At 54.7% G+C, this 15348-nt stretch overlaps 1 protein-coding gene across 1 annotated transcript; it reads left to right on the top strand.

Moving 5' to 3' along the window:
• Positions 1-1260: 1260 nt before the first annotated feature.
• On the top strand, positions 1261-12947 carry CD151 (CD151 molecule (Raph blood group)). The gene is made up of 7 exons (XM_008947488.1): positions 1261-1358; positions 2526-2717; positions 6458-6532; positions 8919-9023; positions 9832-9987; positions 12129-12215; positions 12888-12947. Exons 1-7 carry the CDS (start codon positions 1275-1277, stop codon positions 12945-12947), a joined length of 759 nt encoding a protein of 252 aa, XP_008945736.1. The 5' UTR covers positions 1261-1274.
• The last annotated feature ends 2401 nt before the right edge of the window (positions 12948-15348 follow it).

Raw genomic sequence — 15348 nt, forward strand, 5'->3', positions numbered from 1 at the left:
TGCGGGGTGAGGTGGCCCGAGCCTGGAGCATCTCCCAGAGAGGCTGTGGAGTCTCCTTCTCTCCCAAACCCACCTCAATGTGACCCTGGGCACCCTGCTGTGGCTGAGCTGCTGGAACAGGGGGGTTGGAGGAGGTGATCTCCAGAGCTCCCCACCATGCTGGGGTTCTGGGATTGTGTTGCCCTGCTCCAAAGTGCCTCACAGAGGTGATGCTGCCTGTGATGCTCCGGGCGGTGCCTTGATCCTGTCTGTCTAGTCAAGCTGCTTTCTGGAGGTGTTCAGACCTTCTGGCATCAACAGGAGGCAGTGAAGTGATGTGGAGCTGCAGTTGCTGCAGACCTGCTTCTGAGAGACCTGCTCAGGAGTGCAGCAGGTCAGTAAGACTGGCCCACAAGGAGCTCCCCTTCCTTCTGTACCTGCAGAGGGGTTTTATGCTGACAGGTCATCTGGAGCCAGTGGTTGTGATTCTTCTTAGGAGCTGGGCCAGCTGCCCAGTGAGAAGGGCCATGAGAAGTAAGCAGAGTGAAGAAGAGAATTAATTACTTTTATCATGCTGCTGGGGTTCAAAAAGGAGATGGCATTTGAGTGGATGACAAGTGCATTCCCAGTGATGGTTGTAAAGATTAAAAATACCCCAAAGTCAGGGAGGGATGTATTTAAGGCAGCTGTAACTAATGCCAGTGAGGAAAGAATATTCTTTGGAGACAGATTATTCCCTAAATGTCCAAGTCAGAGGCTTCTGTCACTGCCTTCAGAAGCAGCAGTTCCATGCTGCAGTCAGGAGCCAGGTACTGGGGTTTTCCCAGGCCTGGGGTTTCGTTGTGCTCAGTTCAGAGAGGGCACGAGCTGTGCTGACATCTCCTCACCATCACCCCAGCCACAGCTCAGGGCTTTGCCTTGACTGCTTGAGCAATGTTAGGTCAGATCCCTCCACTGCAGCTACTGGTCTCCTGGAGGATGGGTCTCCAGAAGGGACAGCAGGGCGGGCAGTGAGGAGGAGGAGGATGGCAGGGCAGGGAGGCCCCGTGCTGGTGCCACCTGCCTCCCTGTGGGACTGGGTGAGGTCTCGTGCCGTGGGGGTCACCCGGGGGGTGCAGGAGCCCCTTGAACAAGCAGTGTGGCACCCCGAGGTCAGCTGGACACCTCCCAGTGACCTGCTCCAGCAGCAGGTTGGGGGGTGGGCCCTGCAGGAGCGGTGCTGGCCCCGGGGAGGGGCTGCCCTGCCCCACCCCAGCCCTTCTGCCTTTCTTTCAGGAGTTCGCTGGGCCGGGAGGATGCGCGAGTACACGGAGAAGAAGGAAACATGTGGGACCATCTGCCTCAAGTACCTGCTCTTCATCTTCAACTTCTTTTTCTGGGTAAGGGTCTCCAGCCCCTCTCAGAGGCGCCGAGACGGTGCGGCAGCTTCGGTGTCGGGGGCACAGGACTCTTGGGGCTGGTGAGGTCTGTGGCAAGGGGCACTGGTGTCAGCAGGACAGGGGTTTGGTCCTGTGGGGTGGATCCCATCCCCTGGGCTTGGCTGCACAGGCTGCAGAAGTTGTGGCTGGACACACTGTTGGCTCTGGCTGGTTCTGGGTCACGTTACCCATTGCAGAGAATAACAGGGACCTTGGAAGCGTGGTTGTTTTTTCACCTGGGGAGCCCAAGGACTCAGCTGTCCTTCTCTCACACTGGCTGTCCTTCTCTCACACTGGCAGAGGGACTCCTGGCAGAGGAGTGGCACAGCTAGAGCAAGGGTAACAAGCACCTTTTGCAGCTGGCTCCATGCTAGAGCTTTCTAGAGTTGTGCTTTCCACCAGAATGTTACTGATGCCAGAGGATTGTTCTTTTCCTTTGCTGCCTGGGACAGAGCATCCAGATCAGACCTTTATGGATAACTATCTGAGCTTACTAGAAGCTGCATAAGGCCCTCCAGAAACACAGGGCTTGCAAAGAGAGAAGGGAATGCTCGGAGGCTGGTTGGCTTCTGGAGAAGATGGGTCTGCATTCACTGCAAGAGTCTGAGTTTAACCAGCCAGGCTGTTCACCTCTTTGACTGCTTTCTCCCCAGATGTGGAGTCTAGGGAGGAGACCTTGGTCATGGTTGTTGTGTATTGGTAGTATTGCTCCCTGGCAAACAGTGGAAGGCTTGCTGGTGCAAAGCTGTTCCCTTCCCCTCTGCTGCTAGGTAGCACCCCAGCGGGTGTGCCACTTGTTCACATTTGCCCAGATGACAGCAGGGCTACATTTGGGAGGGCTCTGCTCCGAGGGTGAATTGCTGTGCTCAGGTAGATGCTTCAGAGAACCTGAATCTCAGGCCAAACTGGGGTGCTAAACTGGCCTCCTTGAAGCCCAGCCCCTCCCAGTGCACTGGGGCCTGCTCCCAGTCCCAGTGAGACCTCTGAGAGTCCCTCCCTCAGTGCAGATCATCTTTGGCTCAGCTTACAGGGCCGAGGCACGTCCTGGTGTCCCAGTCCCCTCTCTCTGGGTGGTGAGGCAGTCCACCCGTGGCACGCCCTTCATCTGCTTGCCTCTCTCTTTCCCAGCTGGCTGGTGGGGCCGTGATGGCAGTGGGCACCTGGACCCTGGCTGAGAAGAGTGACTACATCAGCCTGCTCTCCTCCAGCACGTACTCGGCCAGCGCCTACATCCTGGTGGTGGCCGGGGTGGTTGTCATGGTCACTGGCATCCTTGGCTGCTGTGCCACCTTCAAAGAGCGCCGCAACCTGCTGAGAGTGGTGAGTTTTGCTGGGTGGATTCACCCCATTTTCTCTTGAACCCCCTTGGCAGACAAGAAGACATCGTGGCTGTGTTCTGCACCAACCTCGTTTGTTTGTCCGAGCTGCAAAAAAAGAAGAGTTTGGTTTGGCTGCCACAGAGGAGCCACACTGGTTCCAGAACCTGCTGAGTGTTCTACACCTCTCCCCCTGTCACTGCCCAAGCTCCCTGCTCAGCTACCTGCACTGAAGCTTTAGAGCAGCCCTAGAGTTTCTGTTCTGCCTCCTCCCTCCCAGCTCTCCCTGTCGGTCTGGAGCATGGCAGAAGTCCCTGCTGGTGTCTGGGTGGGGAGTGCAGTGGCGGAAATAACAGTCAGTGGCTGAAATAACAGTGGCTGAAATAACAGTCAGTGGCTCTTGGCTTTCACAGTTACAGAAAAGGATCCTTCAGCAGCTCTTCACCTGCTCCTTCCTTTGCAAATCCTCCTTCACCTGACTGTCTCATTTTCCCTCTTGGTTGGATGGAGGAACAGAAATGGGAGTTGTGAGCAAGCCTGCTGCTTGTGGCAGTGCTTTGATACCCTGCAAGAGGCAGAGTAGGGCCAGGAAGGGAGAATAAATCCCAGAGGAGGACAGAGTGGGTGCATTGCTGGTGCTTGTTCACTAGACTCCTGGTCTGTAGCAACCCGTTCTGGCCTTGCTTCACTTGATCTCCATGCCAAAGAGATCTCCCTTTGTCTTCCTGCCTCCACCAGAAGTTATGGATGAAAATCTGGTGGGGTTTTCTTTGTTACTCTGCCACAGAAAAATAATAGTTGCCTCTTGGGAACAAAAGGCCACTCTGTCTCCTCACACCACGCGTCCTCTCGGCGTGGCTGGTTATGACAGGCCCATTGTCTCCTCCTGCCTGTGCTCTGCTCTGGCTGCTGGTGAGTAATCTGCACGGGAGACAGGGCTGGGTGTGCCAGGGCTGGGAGAGCCTGGCTGGGGGCCTCTGCCAGCCCTGAGCCCTGACAGTGATCCTGACAGCTTCACACTCAGTGCCTGGGGTCTGTGCCAGCCTGTCCCAATTTCTTTCTGTGTCAGAGCACCATGCAGATCTGGGAGGGAGCTCTCTGCTCTCCCCAGTGCCTCCTTGGGGCTTTTACAAGTCAGCTACTGACAGCTTTGGGTGCTCTTTGTAAAAGGTGTGTCTGGTTTTTAGTTTTTCTGTTGAAGACCTGGGAAGCTGTAAATATTTTCACTGCCTTTCCACCTAACGATGAGTTTTCTGGGTCCACCTCAAGGCTTTTCGTGGTGTTTTGTTGCTCATCTCTCACAGCAGTGATACTTCATGTCGTTGCTTATTTGCCTTCTTGATTTAGGAGTATAGTTGCTGTATATTTCTTCTTCAGGTCATAGGAGGACCCTCCAGAAAGCAATTCGGATTGTAGGCAGGTTGAACTGTTCTTTGGGTTATTCAGAGAAAACACACCCCAGCTTGGTGCTTCCCTCAGACACTTGGAGCTGGATGGAGGAAATCTAGGTCCTATAGATCTTGAGGAGGTACCAGATAGCTTAGAGCCAGAGGAAGAGCAGCTTTTGCCCAGAGCCCCCCCAGGTCCAAACGTAGGTGTCCTACAGGCCTTTGGGGGTTCCCACATTTCTGACTTGTTCTGCAGCCTCCTGGGAAGCGAGCAGGGCATGTCCCTGCAGCTCCATGCCACAGCTCCTGCTCCTGGAGCAGACCTCTGCAAGAAAGCCCTGCAGCTCCTGATGAGGAGCAGGGAGAGCAGCCCTGTGCTCTGTGTGTGTCCAGACTGGAAGCTGCTGCTGCCCTGTGTCACTGTGATCCCTGGAAGTGGCCCCGAGGGCGGCGAGGCTGAGATGAGGAGGATGATGCAGTGTAGCAGCAGAGGCAGGTTGGACTGGTGGGTGGCAGCTTGTGAGGGAGGTTAATGCAAGGGCCTTGTGGCTCAAATTCTGTTAAGGTCTCCTGGTTGTTCCTCTCCACCCTAGGCCAGTGCAGTGAGCTGAGCTGTGGTGACACAACCCAGCTCTACCTGAGCACCTCTGGCGTGACGACACGGGGCAGGGAAGAACAAACCAAAGAAACATTCCAGTCCATGGGTTGTTCCCAGCATCCTGCCACCCCCCTGCCCCCTCCGTGGCCCAGAGATGATGTCAGAGCAGTTAGGGCAGAACTGGGTCCCAACAAAAGACAGCCAGCCTTTGTGGCAAGGCAGGCTGATCCCTCCCTGCCCCTTTCCAACCTCCTGCGACTGTCCCAGCCTTCAGCTCCCCCTGCTCCATGGGTGACTCACTGCCCTGGCATGAATGGGTACCTTGCACCACAGAGCTGGGGGCTGGGCAGGGGCACAGCCTGGGGCTGGGCTCTGAAAGCCTGAGATTGTGTCTCAGATTCAGGCTGGATCTGCAGATAAAACCCAGCTGGCCATCCTTCACAGCTGCTGAATCCCAGCCCTGTGTCCAGCTCTTCACTGTCCTCCTCCGTGCCAGGGAGAGCTGGTTTGATGTCTGGGTGTGTTTGCAGGGAGATGTTCCTTAAGGTGAGAGGTAAAACAGAAAATGGGAGATTGTTTGTTCTGTCCTGGGGAGGCCAGCTCTTACAGGGATTTAACAGGAAGTCCTGGCATCTCTTCATCTACAGAAAGAAGGATTTGACAGCAGTCATAGAAGAGCCTGGATCTGTAAAGAAACTGTTCATTGCTGACCAGGAGCAAAGCTGTGTGTCAGGACAGAGATTCTCACCAGGATAGGGGTTAGGGGTCATGGGAGTGTTGGGTTGATGGTTGGACTTGATGATCTTGGAGGTCTTTTCTGACCTTAATGATTCTGTGGTTCTCCCTGAAAGGCTCTCCCTGACCCTAAGGAGGAGGTGGCCACATCACCCTTCTCTGCAGGCCTGCCTAGACCTGTTAATCTGGTGCACATGTTCCTCCTCACAGGTTTGGGTTTCCCTCCCTGTTTGTGTGTAGGAACAGTACTCCCAAGCAGTCTTCTGTACTGTCCATCTGATTCTCCTCGTGGCAAGCAGGACACATCCCACTGCCATTAAGCCTTTTTAAGGAACACTGGTGTTCTCCTCTTGGTCTTCCAAGAGCTCTTCACACTTTGTTGTTGAGATACTGAGCTTTTCCCTCTAGATCTTAGTTCAGCAGAACACAGTCACTGTCCTGAGTGTGAATCAATAAAGTCCATCTGCATCTGCAGTGCCCTTCAGCCTGTGGATGGACCCCACAGAACTCACAGGGAACCTAAATCCATGGTTCATGCTTAACTGGTGTGCTCTGTCCCTGGTGAGATGGGCCCTTTGTTGCTTTACATACATTGCTCCTCAGTGAGGTGGTGAGATGCCCAAAGCACAGCAAAACAAGCAAAACTTTCTTCTTTTTTTTTTGGTCAGATTTGTGTGGTGTTGAGTGTAGTCATCAGGTTATCCAGCAATCACTTTCTGTGGTCCAGTGATCTTATCTCAGCTGCCTGCACTTTCCATCCTCTCCATCCCTCTGGCTCTGGCTGTGACACTCACACTTGCTGCTGCTTGTCTTCAGTTACCCTGTGGTTTGGGGTTTTTTTTAACCCCTGGGACTGCTCCTTTCTTACCCTATTGAGATCTTCATCCCAGACCTTGCCTTTGACCACTGCTGCAGCAGAGCAGCCCTGGAGACAGTCGTGCATTTTACCAGCAACTGCAGAGCTGGCTCCCAGCATCTCCTCTCCTTCTGTTCTAACCTCCTGCTTTTCCCATTATTTTACAGTACTTCATATTGTTGCTGTGCATCTTTCTGCTGGAGATCATTGCTGGAATCCTGGCCTATATCTACTACCAGCAGGTGAGTGGGTATTAGCCCCTAGAGACTCAAACCAGGGAGGGAAACCAGCTGGTTGTCAGGCCATTTCTCTGGCCAGAATTGGGCTGGGAGCCTTGGGACCTATGGTCTGGTTGTGGTTCACCTTTCCACGTGTCTGTCCCCACTCCCCTCCCCATGCAGAAGGCCTTGGATTATCTGCTGGGTTTGGCAGAGTGGTGGTGGTTACTCTAGGGAGGCTGCTCAGCCTTGCTGCTCAGCTCCTTCCTGTGGTGCAGAGCCTTGTAGAAGGCAGTTTTTGAGGCTGTGTAGATGTAGGAGCTCTCCCAATGCCCTTCAGAGCATGGTGCAAGCAGCTGTGACCAGGTTCATGCCACGCAGGATCCTCAGGACACAGGAGCAGCTCCTGCTGCATACTGCAAGCTGGGCTGTGCTTTGGAGCTGGCAAAGATCATGAATGGTCCAGCTGAGAGGTCCTTTCAGGTCAAGAAGTTTTTGAGAGCTCTGTTTAACCAGCCCAGCTGAGGGGCTGGAGAACAGCACAGCCTCCCAGCAGCTGCTGTTCTTGCTTGGCACTTTTGGCAGTTGCAGAGAGCAGAGGCTTAAGTCATCACTCCACTTTCAAAGGGACTTTAACCACCAAGGCACAAACAAGCTGCGAAGTTGCTCTCGTGTCTGGAAATTGGTTGGGAATGGCAGATTGGGATTGTTGTCAAGTGGCTGTCTGAAGAGCAGCTGGACAGCCCATTTTGTTGGCCTCGCTGCCAGGATTCCTTGCCATTCCTTTTTCTCTTGGGCTTTCTGTGCTTTGCCTCACTGAGATGGGCACTGGCCGTTTGCAAGGAGCTAAAGAACCCTGGTGGCTCCTGGCAGGAGGGATCAGCAGTAGGAGTGTGCCTGTTTAACAGGGCAAAGTCAGTCCTGGTAGGCATCCAGGAGGCCAGGGTCCATCCATGTGAAAGCACAAGGTTTGTCTGTGACAGTGGATGAGGAGGAGATGATCCTGAGGTTGAAATCAGGGCCAGCATCCTCAGAGCTGTAGCCTTGGGTGCTTTAGATCGCTGGAGAGCACCCCTGCTCAAGAGCTGCATGTCCCTTGCTGGCTGCCTGACAGATCCCTCTTCTTTCCTGATTGCAGGCTGCTTGCTCTGCTTGCCACTGGTTTTATTTCAGCCCTTGCTTTGGTGTCTAAGGCTTGTGCCTGTGTCTAAACTGTTTCTTTTGTTATCTCTGTTCCATGCTGCAGTTCTGCCCCGTGAGCCCGCAGGTAACTGCTCTTCTCCCAGGTCATAATTCTGCTAATGGACTCTCCTCTTTATTTGCCTCCAATACCTTCTGGCTGCCGTACCTTTTCCTTTCTTTTTATTACACTAAATCCTTTGCACTTCTGTAGAGCTGCCCAGCCCAGGATCTCAAAGCATTTTGCAAATACTAATGAATGAAGCCTCATACCATCTCTGTGAGGTAGGTGTTGTCCCCATGTGACACCTGGGGTTGGAGAAAAAGGTCATTCGAAGGGAGAATAAACTGCAGACTGTATTTTGCACAGCTCAGCATAGGCAGGTGTTGGACCTCTCATTTACCACTTCCCACGTGGAATACAAGGTGCAGAGAGGGTCTGCCTGTCTGTTTTACTCGTTGACCCCATTTAAGTGCATGTTGCTGTTGTTTATTGGTGTAGGAAACTTGGACTTCCACAGGTGCTGGACTAAAGCAGTGTTGCTGCATGAACCACAGTGATAAAAAGAAAAGATACAGTTCTTTGGCACTTTTTGGCTGTCACCTGGATAGCTGAGAATCCAGTCAGACTGAAAGAGCTTCCCCAAGAATCAATGTTTGGATCCAGCCACCTGAACATGCCAGTGGTTTATGGTGCTGCTTTCAGAAACTGTACTTCTGCAGTCTCACAGCTCATTCCCTCCTGTGACACCCTTTCTCATGCTGATACAGGAGCTATTCAGACTATGTGGCTTCAGTCCAGCATGCCTGGGACTTGGATTTCTTCTGGCTCCTGGACAGAGTGATTAGTTTGTTAGTATTTTGTCACAGGCTCCAGAGGGAGAAGACTGCCTAAGGTCTTGTAGCCATATTCCTATTTAAGCAGGCACAGTTCTGTATTCTCTTTTGGTGTGGGCAAGTCTTGGCAATCTTAGGTACCCAAGGAGAGGACCCACATGGTGATGTGTAGCACAGGCTGAGGTTTGGTCCTGAAGCACCTCCTTCCAGTTACTGACATGGAGGGGTGAGCTGTGAGCAGTTGGAAGGAAGCCTTGTCTAGTCCAGCCTGGGAGGAGGATCTTGATGGGAGCTGTAGCTTCCACTGGGCTCTCTGCTTTCCTCTTGGATCAAAGGGTCTCTCTGAAGGGTGAGTTTGCCTGGTGATTTTCTCCTGCTTGTCTCTCCCTCTCAGCTGAGCATGGAGCTGAAGCAGAACCTGAAGAACACCATGACCCAGAAGTACAGGCAGGCGGGACAGGAGAGCGTCACCAGCGCCGTGGACAAGCTGCAGCAGGAGGTGGGTGTCTCTGGAGCCAGGGGGAGGTCATGCAGTTCCAGGGCTTAAAAAACACTCAAAAGGCACCCTGGGCTCTTCATGGCCAGCATAGGGATGTTCCTTCTCCGTGCTGGGTGTGTGCTCTGCTTGCTGTGACTGAGGAGAAGGCTGGCTGGGCTGCAGGGCCTGGGCAGGACCACGTGGTGTGATCTCCGAGCTGCTCACCCAGCAGCACTGGGGAAACAACACCCAGAGTGCTCCCAGGGTGAGCTGGAGCTGCTGGGTCACTCTCACAGCTGCTGCTACTTCCCACTTGAAAGCTTTGGGGGAATGGTTGGCATTTTTCAGTAAGCTCCTCAGTAGCCTAGAGAGCAGGATGTGAGGAGAGAGCTGCCCTCCTGCTGCTGTTGGTAGCTGGGCCTGGCTCAGGGGTGGTCCCACAGAAAGGACCCGTGTGAACAGGCACCCTCAAAGCCTGGGGCCTGCTGGTAATTAAACCTGCCCTACTGGTAATTAAACTTACCCTGTTACCACCATTAATGCTCTCCAGGTTAAGAGCTGAGGCAGCTGCAGGTGGGCCCTGGTCACAGTTCATCCCAGCAGAGAGGGCACAGCTACTGAAGGGTGGCTGGAGCTGGTATTTAATGGCCATTCTGGGGACTCAATGCAAAAGTCTCTAATAGTTATAGGGCCCTTAAAGAAATAAAGCCTGTGGGATAGCTGGAGTCTCTCTGCAAAGGAGGGTGCAGGCCAGGGCGTGGTGTGGGAGGCTGGAGGAGCTGGAGGCTGCAGTGCCTGCAGGCTCAGCCTTTGCTCTCTGTGTGTGCAGTTCAAGTGCTGTGGGAGCAACAACTACACAGACTGGGCCGACAGCCTGTGGATCAGGTCTCCAGAGGCTGGGACAAGGAAGGTCCCAGACAGCTGCTGTAAGACAATAACTGACCTGTGTGGCCGAAGAGACCATCCTTCCAACATCTACAAGGAGGTAAAGAGCAGAGGGGCTTCCAGGCTGCCTGCCACAGGAGCTGGGCAGGGAGTGAGGGTGCTGGGTTACTGCTGCAAGCTGGTGGTGGGCTGCAGAGTCAGTGGCATTCCTCAGAAAGCAGCATTTATTTCTCCAGCTGAGTGTTCAGCCCTCGAGGCTATCATTTTATGTGTAGATATGGAGAAGAATAATGCCTTGTGTTTGTTATTGCAGAGTGTGCTAGTGATAGGGGGGAGTGGGAGGTGGTGGTGGGTCTGGAAAGAAGCTTGTCCTACACTTAACACAGTTTCATGTCCTTGGAATTACCCAGTGAGGTGCAAATGGAGATGCTCCTGGGCCTTGGTTGAGGTGGTGGGGTTTGACCTACAGCACGAGGAACCAGCATATGGGGAAGAAAGAGGGCCCAGGAGCAGACAAATGAGCCCAGTTCCAGTGGGCTGCAGTTTGGGCTGAAAGGAAGGCTGGAGTGGAGATAGAGGGTCTTGTCTGTCTTCTACATGCAGCAAACTGAATCCCAGACCAGATGAGTGACCAAACATCTCAGACCCTGTGCATCCAACTTGCACAGGGCTGGTAAAAGTTCTTGCATTTGTTTTGGCACCCTGCAGTCCTGTGAGCTGGCTTTGACTTGCTCTCTGTGGGGCAGCAGGGTCCTTTTTTCTCCTCAGCTGCTCTGCTGAGCCTGGGGAGCTGCAGCTTCTCCCTGTGGGTGGAGAGCTGCCCCCTCAGAGTGGGTGTTTCTGCTCACACACTGGGCTCCCAGCAGGACTGGGGGAGAGGAGCGTGGGCAGCACCTGCATGAGCCCAGCAGCTCACTCAGTGAAGAGGAAACCACCCATCTGACTTTGTGGAATGAGCAGGCAGAGGAAGGCCAGTGGCTCTGATCTGCCCAAGCTCTGCTCTGTCCTGTTGGCTGGGGATTGCTCTTCAGGGAGAAGGCTTTTGTCCTTCCAGGCAAGGCCCAAGGATGGCGTGCAGGGAAGAGCCCAAGGGCTGGTGAGGTGTTTCTGGGAGAGGACACCCCCAGCTGCTTGAGGGGCAGGGCTGGCAGCTCCCATCCTCCCTCCCTGCCTGGAGCTGGAGGCAGCTGCCCAGCTGCATTGTTCAGAGAGGCCCCAGAGCTCTGGAGGAGAAAAAGATCCTGCAAGGGGAGGTTTGGCCCCACAGCCAGACAGCACATATCATGATGGGGGGTTTCAGTTGGGGTTTGGAAAGGATTTTAGTGGCCTTGGGGAAGAAAATCTTAGAAAAGGGATCAGATCAGGGAACTGCTTCCTATCAGGGCAGCTGGGGCTGACTCTAAAACCACATGCTGGCGTGGGAAACACGAGGCCTTTGCCATCCCTCCCCAGAGGGCTGCCTGCTCCTTCCCTCTGCCTGCCTGCCAGGAGGTGTCTGTGGCCACTAAAACCCCTGGGGCAGGAGGGGCCAGCACCCTGGGGGCACTGCTGCAGCCTGTCCATAAACCCCCTGATGTTACCATGGGAAACCTGCCTTAAATTAGATTAAACGGTTCCGTTACTTAAAGAGAACTCTCCCAAAAGGAAAAAAGCCACCAGAGAATGCTCTTACTGATTTATTTTTGCCTTATGACAACAAAACCTGGGCCGTGAGTGAGGGGAAGGTCATGCTGGCAGCCCAGGCTGGAGCTGGGAGGCAGAGCCTGGCCTCCCAGGCTCACCCCGAGGCTGGTGCTGTCATAAATAGCAGCAGGAGGAATTTACTCTAAAAAGGCTCCTGTCCTGTTGAGATCTTGGTCCTGGATCCACTCAACTCCCAAAAGGGGAGCAAATACCTTACCCAGGAATGTGCTAGGCAGTGAGTGAGGGACCCTTCTCCACATACCTCAGAGAAAAACACCTTGCTTCCTCTGTGTGGTGCATGGGGGGTTCCTCTGCATTTCCCCTGCCTGGCTGGCACTGCCTTGGGTGTGTTCCATGGTTCCTGAGCCAGCAGGTCCAGAGCCACACAGGAATTGGTGCTGTTCACACCCTCTGGGTAGCTTCTCCTGGGATTTGGGGGAAGAGGTGGCTCACAGGCATGGCTTTTTGTAGCGTGGCTTTCAAGGGGCAAACCCGTGGGATTCAAGTGAACAGGAGGTTCCAATGAAGCTGATTTGTGTCCCTCCCTTCACCCTGCAGAGCGGCTGCATTACCAAGCTGGAAAACTTCATTCAAGAGCACCTGAAAATCATCGGGGCGGTGGGGATCAGCATTGCTTGTGTGCAGGTAACAGGCCTGCCTGGGGTTTGGGTGCTGGGCAGGAGGTAAAGGAACCCCAGAGCTGAGGGTTGGAAAAAAAAATCCGATGTTTTAGGCCCTTCCCTGCCTAGCAAAGAGAAGCCTCCAGCTACTTCAGGGAGCTGAGCACTCGCTGGCTGCAGAGCAAAAGCCTCTTCTGGTGGTGTGAGGCTTTTGCCGCGGGTGGAGGAGCAGCCCTGGGCCGGGGGAGGTGCTGCAGGGCTGCAGGCAGTGTGCAGGGACCTAAAAACCTCTGGTGGGGAGGGGTGCCCGTGCAGCACGGAGCCCTGCTGGAGGAGTTTCCTCCCCGGACCAGCAGCAGCGTCTGAGACCATCCAGAGCCTCTCCCTCGGCCGTGTCGAGCTGAATAATGGCACCGTGGGGCTGCAGATGGTTTGGGAGGGCAGGGGATAGGGTTTCCTTCCAGGTGCAGGTATCTCTGAGATTTCCTTGTCTTCCCCTCTGTTCTGGCAAGCAGCTGAATCACCCCTGAGCAGCTCCTGGTGATTAATTACAGGCATTAGCCCAGATTATCTCCTCTCCTGCTGGTCCTTGCGAGCCGGCGCGCGGTGTCCCCAGGCAGGAGCTGGCCTGTTCCTTTGCAGGCTGCTGCAGAATCCCCTTTTTCATGCACTTCTCCCTTCTCTTTCCACCCTGCAGATCTTTGGGATGATTTTCACCTGCTGCCTGTACCGGAGTTTAAAGGCAGAGCCCTACTAGCAGCTGCAGGAGCCCTGTGGCTGCCCCTCTGCCGCTCCCCTTAGTGCCGCCCCTCCGCTCGCTCCCCACCGCCGCAGGAGTGTCTGCACCCCGAGGACTTGGCTCTGCAGTTCAACGCCTCAAACCACACGACCCTCCCCTGCCCCTCTGGGGAACGACCCCCTCCTGGCCCTGCACAGCCAGGGGCTCAGCGGGCCCCCCACACCGCCCAGGAACAAGAGAGCTGTGGCTCTGCTGCTGGAAGCGTCGGCAGAGCCGTGCAGCGAGACCTCCCCGGGGCCGGCTCTGAGCTGCCCTGGAGGAGTCAGGGTGCTGTGCAACACCCGTGGGGTGCCCTCAGGAGTGGCTCAGCAGCACCAGGCACTGACTGAGGACAGATGATGTTTCTGTGCTGAGCTGGAGCCAGAGCTGAGTGTCTCAGACGTGGAAGGTTCCTCTCCCCCTCCCGAGTGCGCCCCGGTGCCCTGCGGCAGAGGGTGTCCCCCCAGAGGGTGCCTGTGGGGCTGCCTGGGGCAGGGGCTGCTCTGCCCTGCTGACCAGGAGCTTGGTGCAGTTGCCAAATGTGGGTGCCTTAGGATTTCTCAGCAACCCTTCCTCCTCTTCCTTGAAGCCTCACCCAACACGGTGCCATTAGGAGCCACAAAGGGACCCCTTGCCTGCTGGTGATTCTGGAGCACAGATGGGCTACTTGCCAGTTCTTTTGGGTCTAGTCTGTTTTACTGAGGGGCAAGGGAGAAAACTGTTTCCTCCTCCCCATCCCCTGCTGAGGTTTGGTGAAGACCTGGTCTGTTTGTGGAGCTGGTGTATCTCACTACCCTTTGGCCTGTCTGGTGAGTGGAGCTACCTGCTCACATCTTGTACGTGCTGAGAGGTGCCCTTGGCTTGATTTTCCTGATGAAAACCTCCAGGTTTGTCTCTCTTGGGCAGGAACTGGATATATACAAATGTTTTATCAGCCTCCAGAGAGCTCATTAACTAGCCAAGGGGTTTCTGGCATGTACAGCACACAGAGATCACCACTGCCATGGGTTTAGTGCCATCGTGATGCCAGCAGGATCTCAGCCTGGATTCCTGGGATCTTGTGTGCCTCTGGTCCTCACCTTCCAGTTACACCCCGAAGCAGAATGGGCTGGGGGGGTTTGGTGCCTCTAGGCAGTGAAGACAAGCCCCTTCCAAAACACAGAGCCCTGAGGAAGCCACAGTGGCCTCCTGGGCTCTTAGTGGTCCCAGCTGAGCCCTGTCCCTTGGCAGCAGAGAGTTACCAGCAGCAAAATCATCCAGATCTTGAAAGGGTCTCACAGCATCGTGGGGTCTTTACTTCAGAGAGCAGAAATGTTGGGCTGGCACTGAAGGGTGACAAAGTTCAGAGCAGGTCAGTCTGAAACTGCCCCCTCAACATCAGCCCCGTGACATCATCCCTCACTAGTGCAAGGAGAGGGGTGGAGGAGCTGAGGTGGCTCCTTGGTTCCACAGCAGCAGGAAAGAGGGGGGAAAAAAACCCCTAAATTATGGTGTAACGACCTAAAGGAGAAATCTCTAAATTATTTCTTGTTTTATAATCAAGCTCCTGACAAGTATTGACTACTAACGAAGAGGGAAATATGGAGCATGTTGCTTGAGGCAGTATTTCTAGGTTTTTTAAGCATATCTTCACAGCTGCCTTCCCCCAGTCCCCTCAGATACGTGGTGCAGGGTTGGGAGAGGCTGGGAGGAGGGAGATGCTGATGGTGAGGTGGCCTGTGCCTGTTGAGTTGTTTTATACTCTTCCTCTGTGTAATAATATTCGTTGCTTTTGTTTGGTTGGTTTTTTTTAACCCAGTTTTAAGTTGCTGGCCAATAGAAAAATAAAGCTTAAGGTTCTGTACCTCCTCCGTGCAGCAGAATTGAAGCAGCACCATGAGCCAGGGGGTGGTGTGGGTCCCTCAGGTCCTGCTCCTCCAGGAGAAGCTGGTCTGAGGGACCAGGCAGAGGAGGAAGCTGGGGAAGGAGATCGTGGGGCTGGTGTTGCCAGCCTGGGTCTGAGCTGCTGCTGTGGGGTGCTGGAGGCTGCTCCTCCTCCTGGCACCCTCAGAGCTGGGGTCACAGCACCTCAGGGTGATGGGTTCTGCACGTGGTGCTGCTGCAGGGGCTGTGGGACACCTGCACTGGGCTAAGGGGTGACCTCCCTCAGCCTTGTCTCACAGGCTTCCTCACCTTGCTGGCCCAGCTGCTGCCTGCCATTCCCCACCCAGGACTGCTGAAGAAGACCCGTGAGGGTGAGAACTGGGGCTCTGCTGTGCCCTCCTACACCCTACTTCCACTCAACCCAAAGAAGAGGGAGGTCTTCCCCCTTTCCACCTGGACTCTGAGGACAGGGGTGGCTCCTGCAGCAGGGCCCTCTGGAAGGGAACTGCACTGGAAC

The sequence above is a fragment of the Merops nubicus genome, unplaced genomic scaffold (genome assembly GCF_000691845.1).
Source record: "Merops nubicus isolate BGI_N331 unplaced genomic scaffold, ASM69184v1 scaffold31820, whole genome shotgun sequence".
In the NCBI taxonomy this organism is placed as follows: domain Eukaryota; kingdom Metazoa; phylum Chordata; class Aves; order Coraciiformes; family Meropidae; genus Merops; species Merops nubicus.

What these genes read in the sequence shown, in the direction of transcription:
- CD151 (XM_008947488.1), top strand. Translation starts at nt 1,275, where the DNA reads ATGCGCGAGTACACGGAGAAGAAGGAAACATGTGGGACCATCTGCCTC. An exon ending in TGGACAAGCTGCAGCAGGAG is followed by an intron (nt 9,024 to 9,831) that starts GTGGGTGTCTCT and finishes CTGTGTGTGCAG; the next exon opens with TTCAAGTGCTGTGGGAGCAA. An exon ending in TCAGCATTGCTTGTGTGCAG is followed by an intron (nt 12,216 to 12,887) that starts GTAACAGGCCTG and finishes TCCACCCTGCAG; the next exon opens with ATCTTTGGGATGATTTTCAC.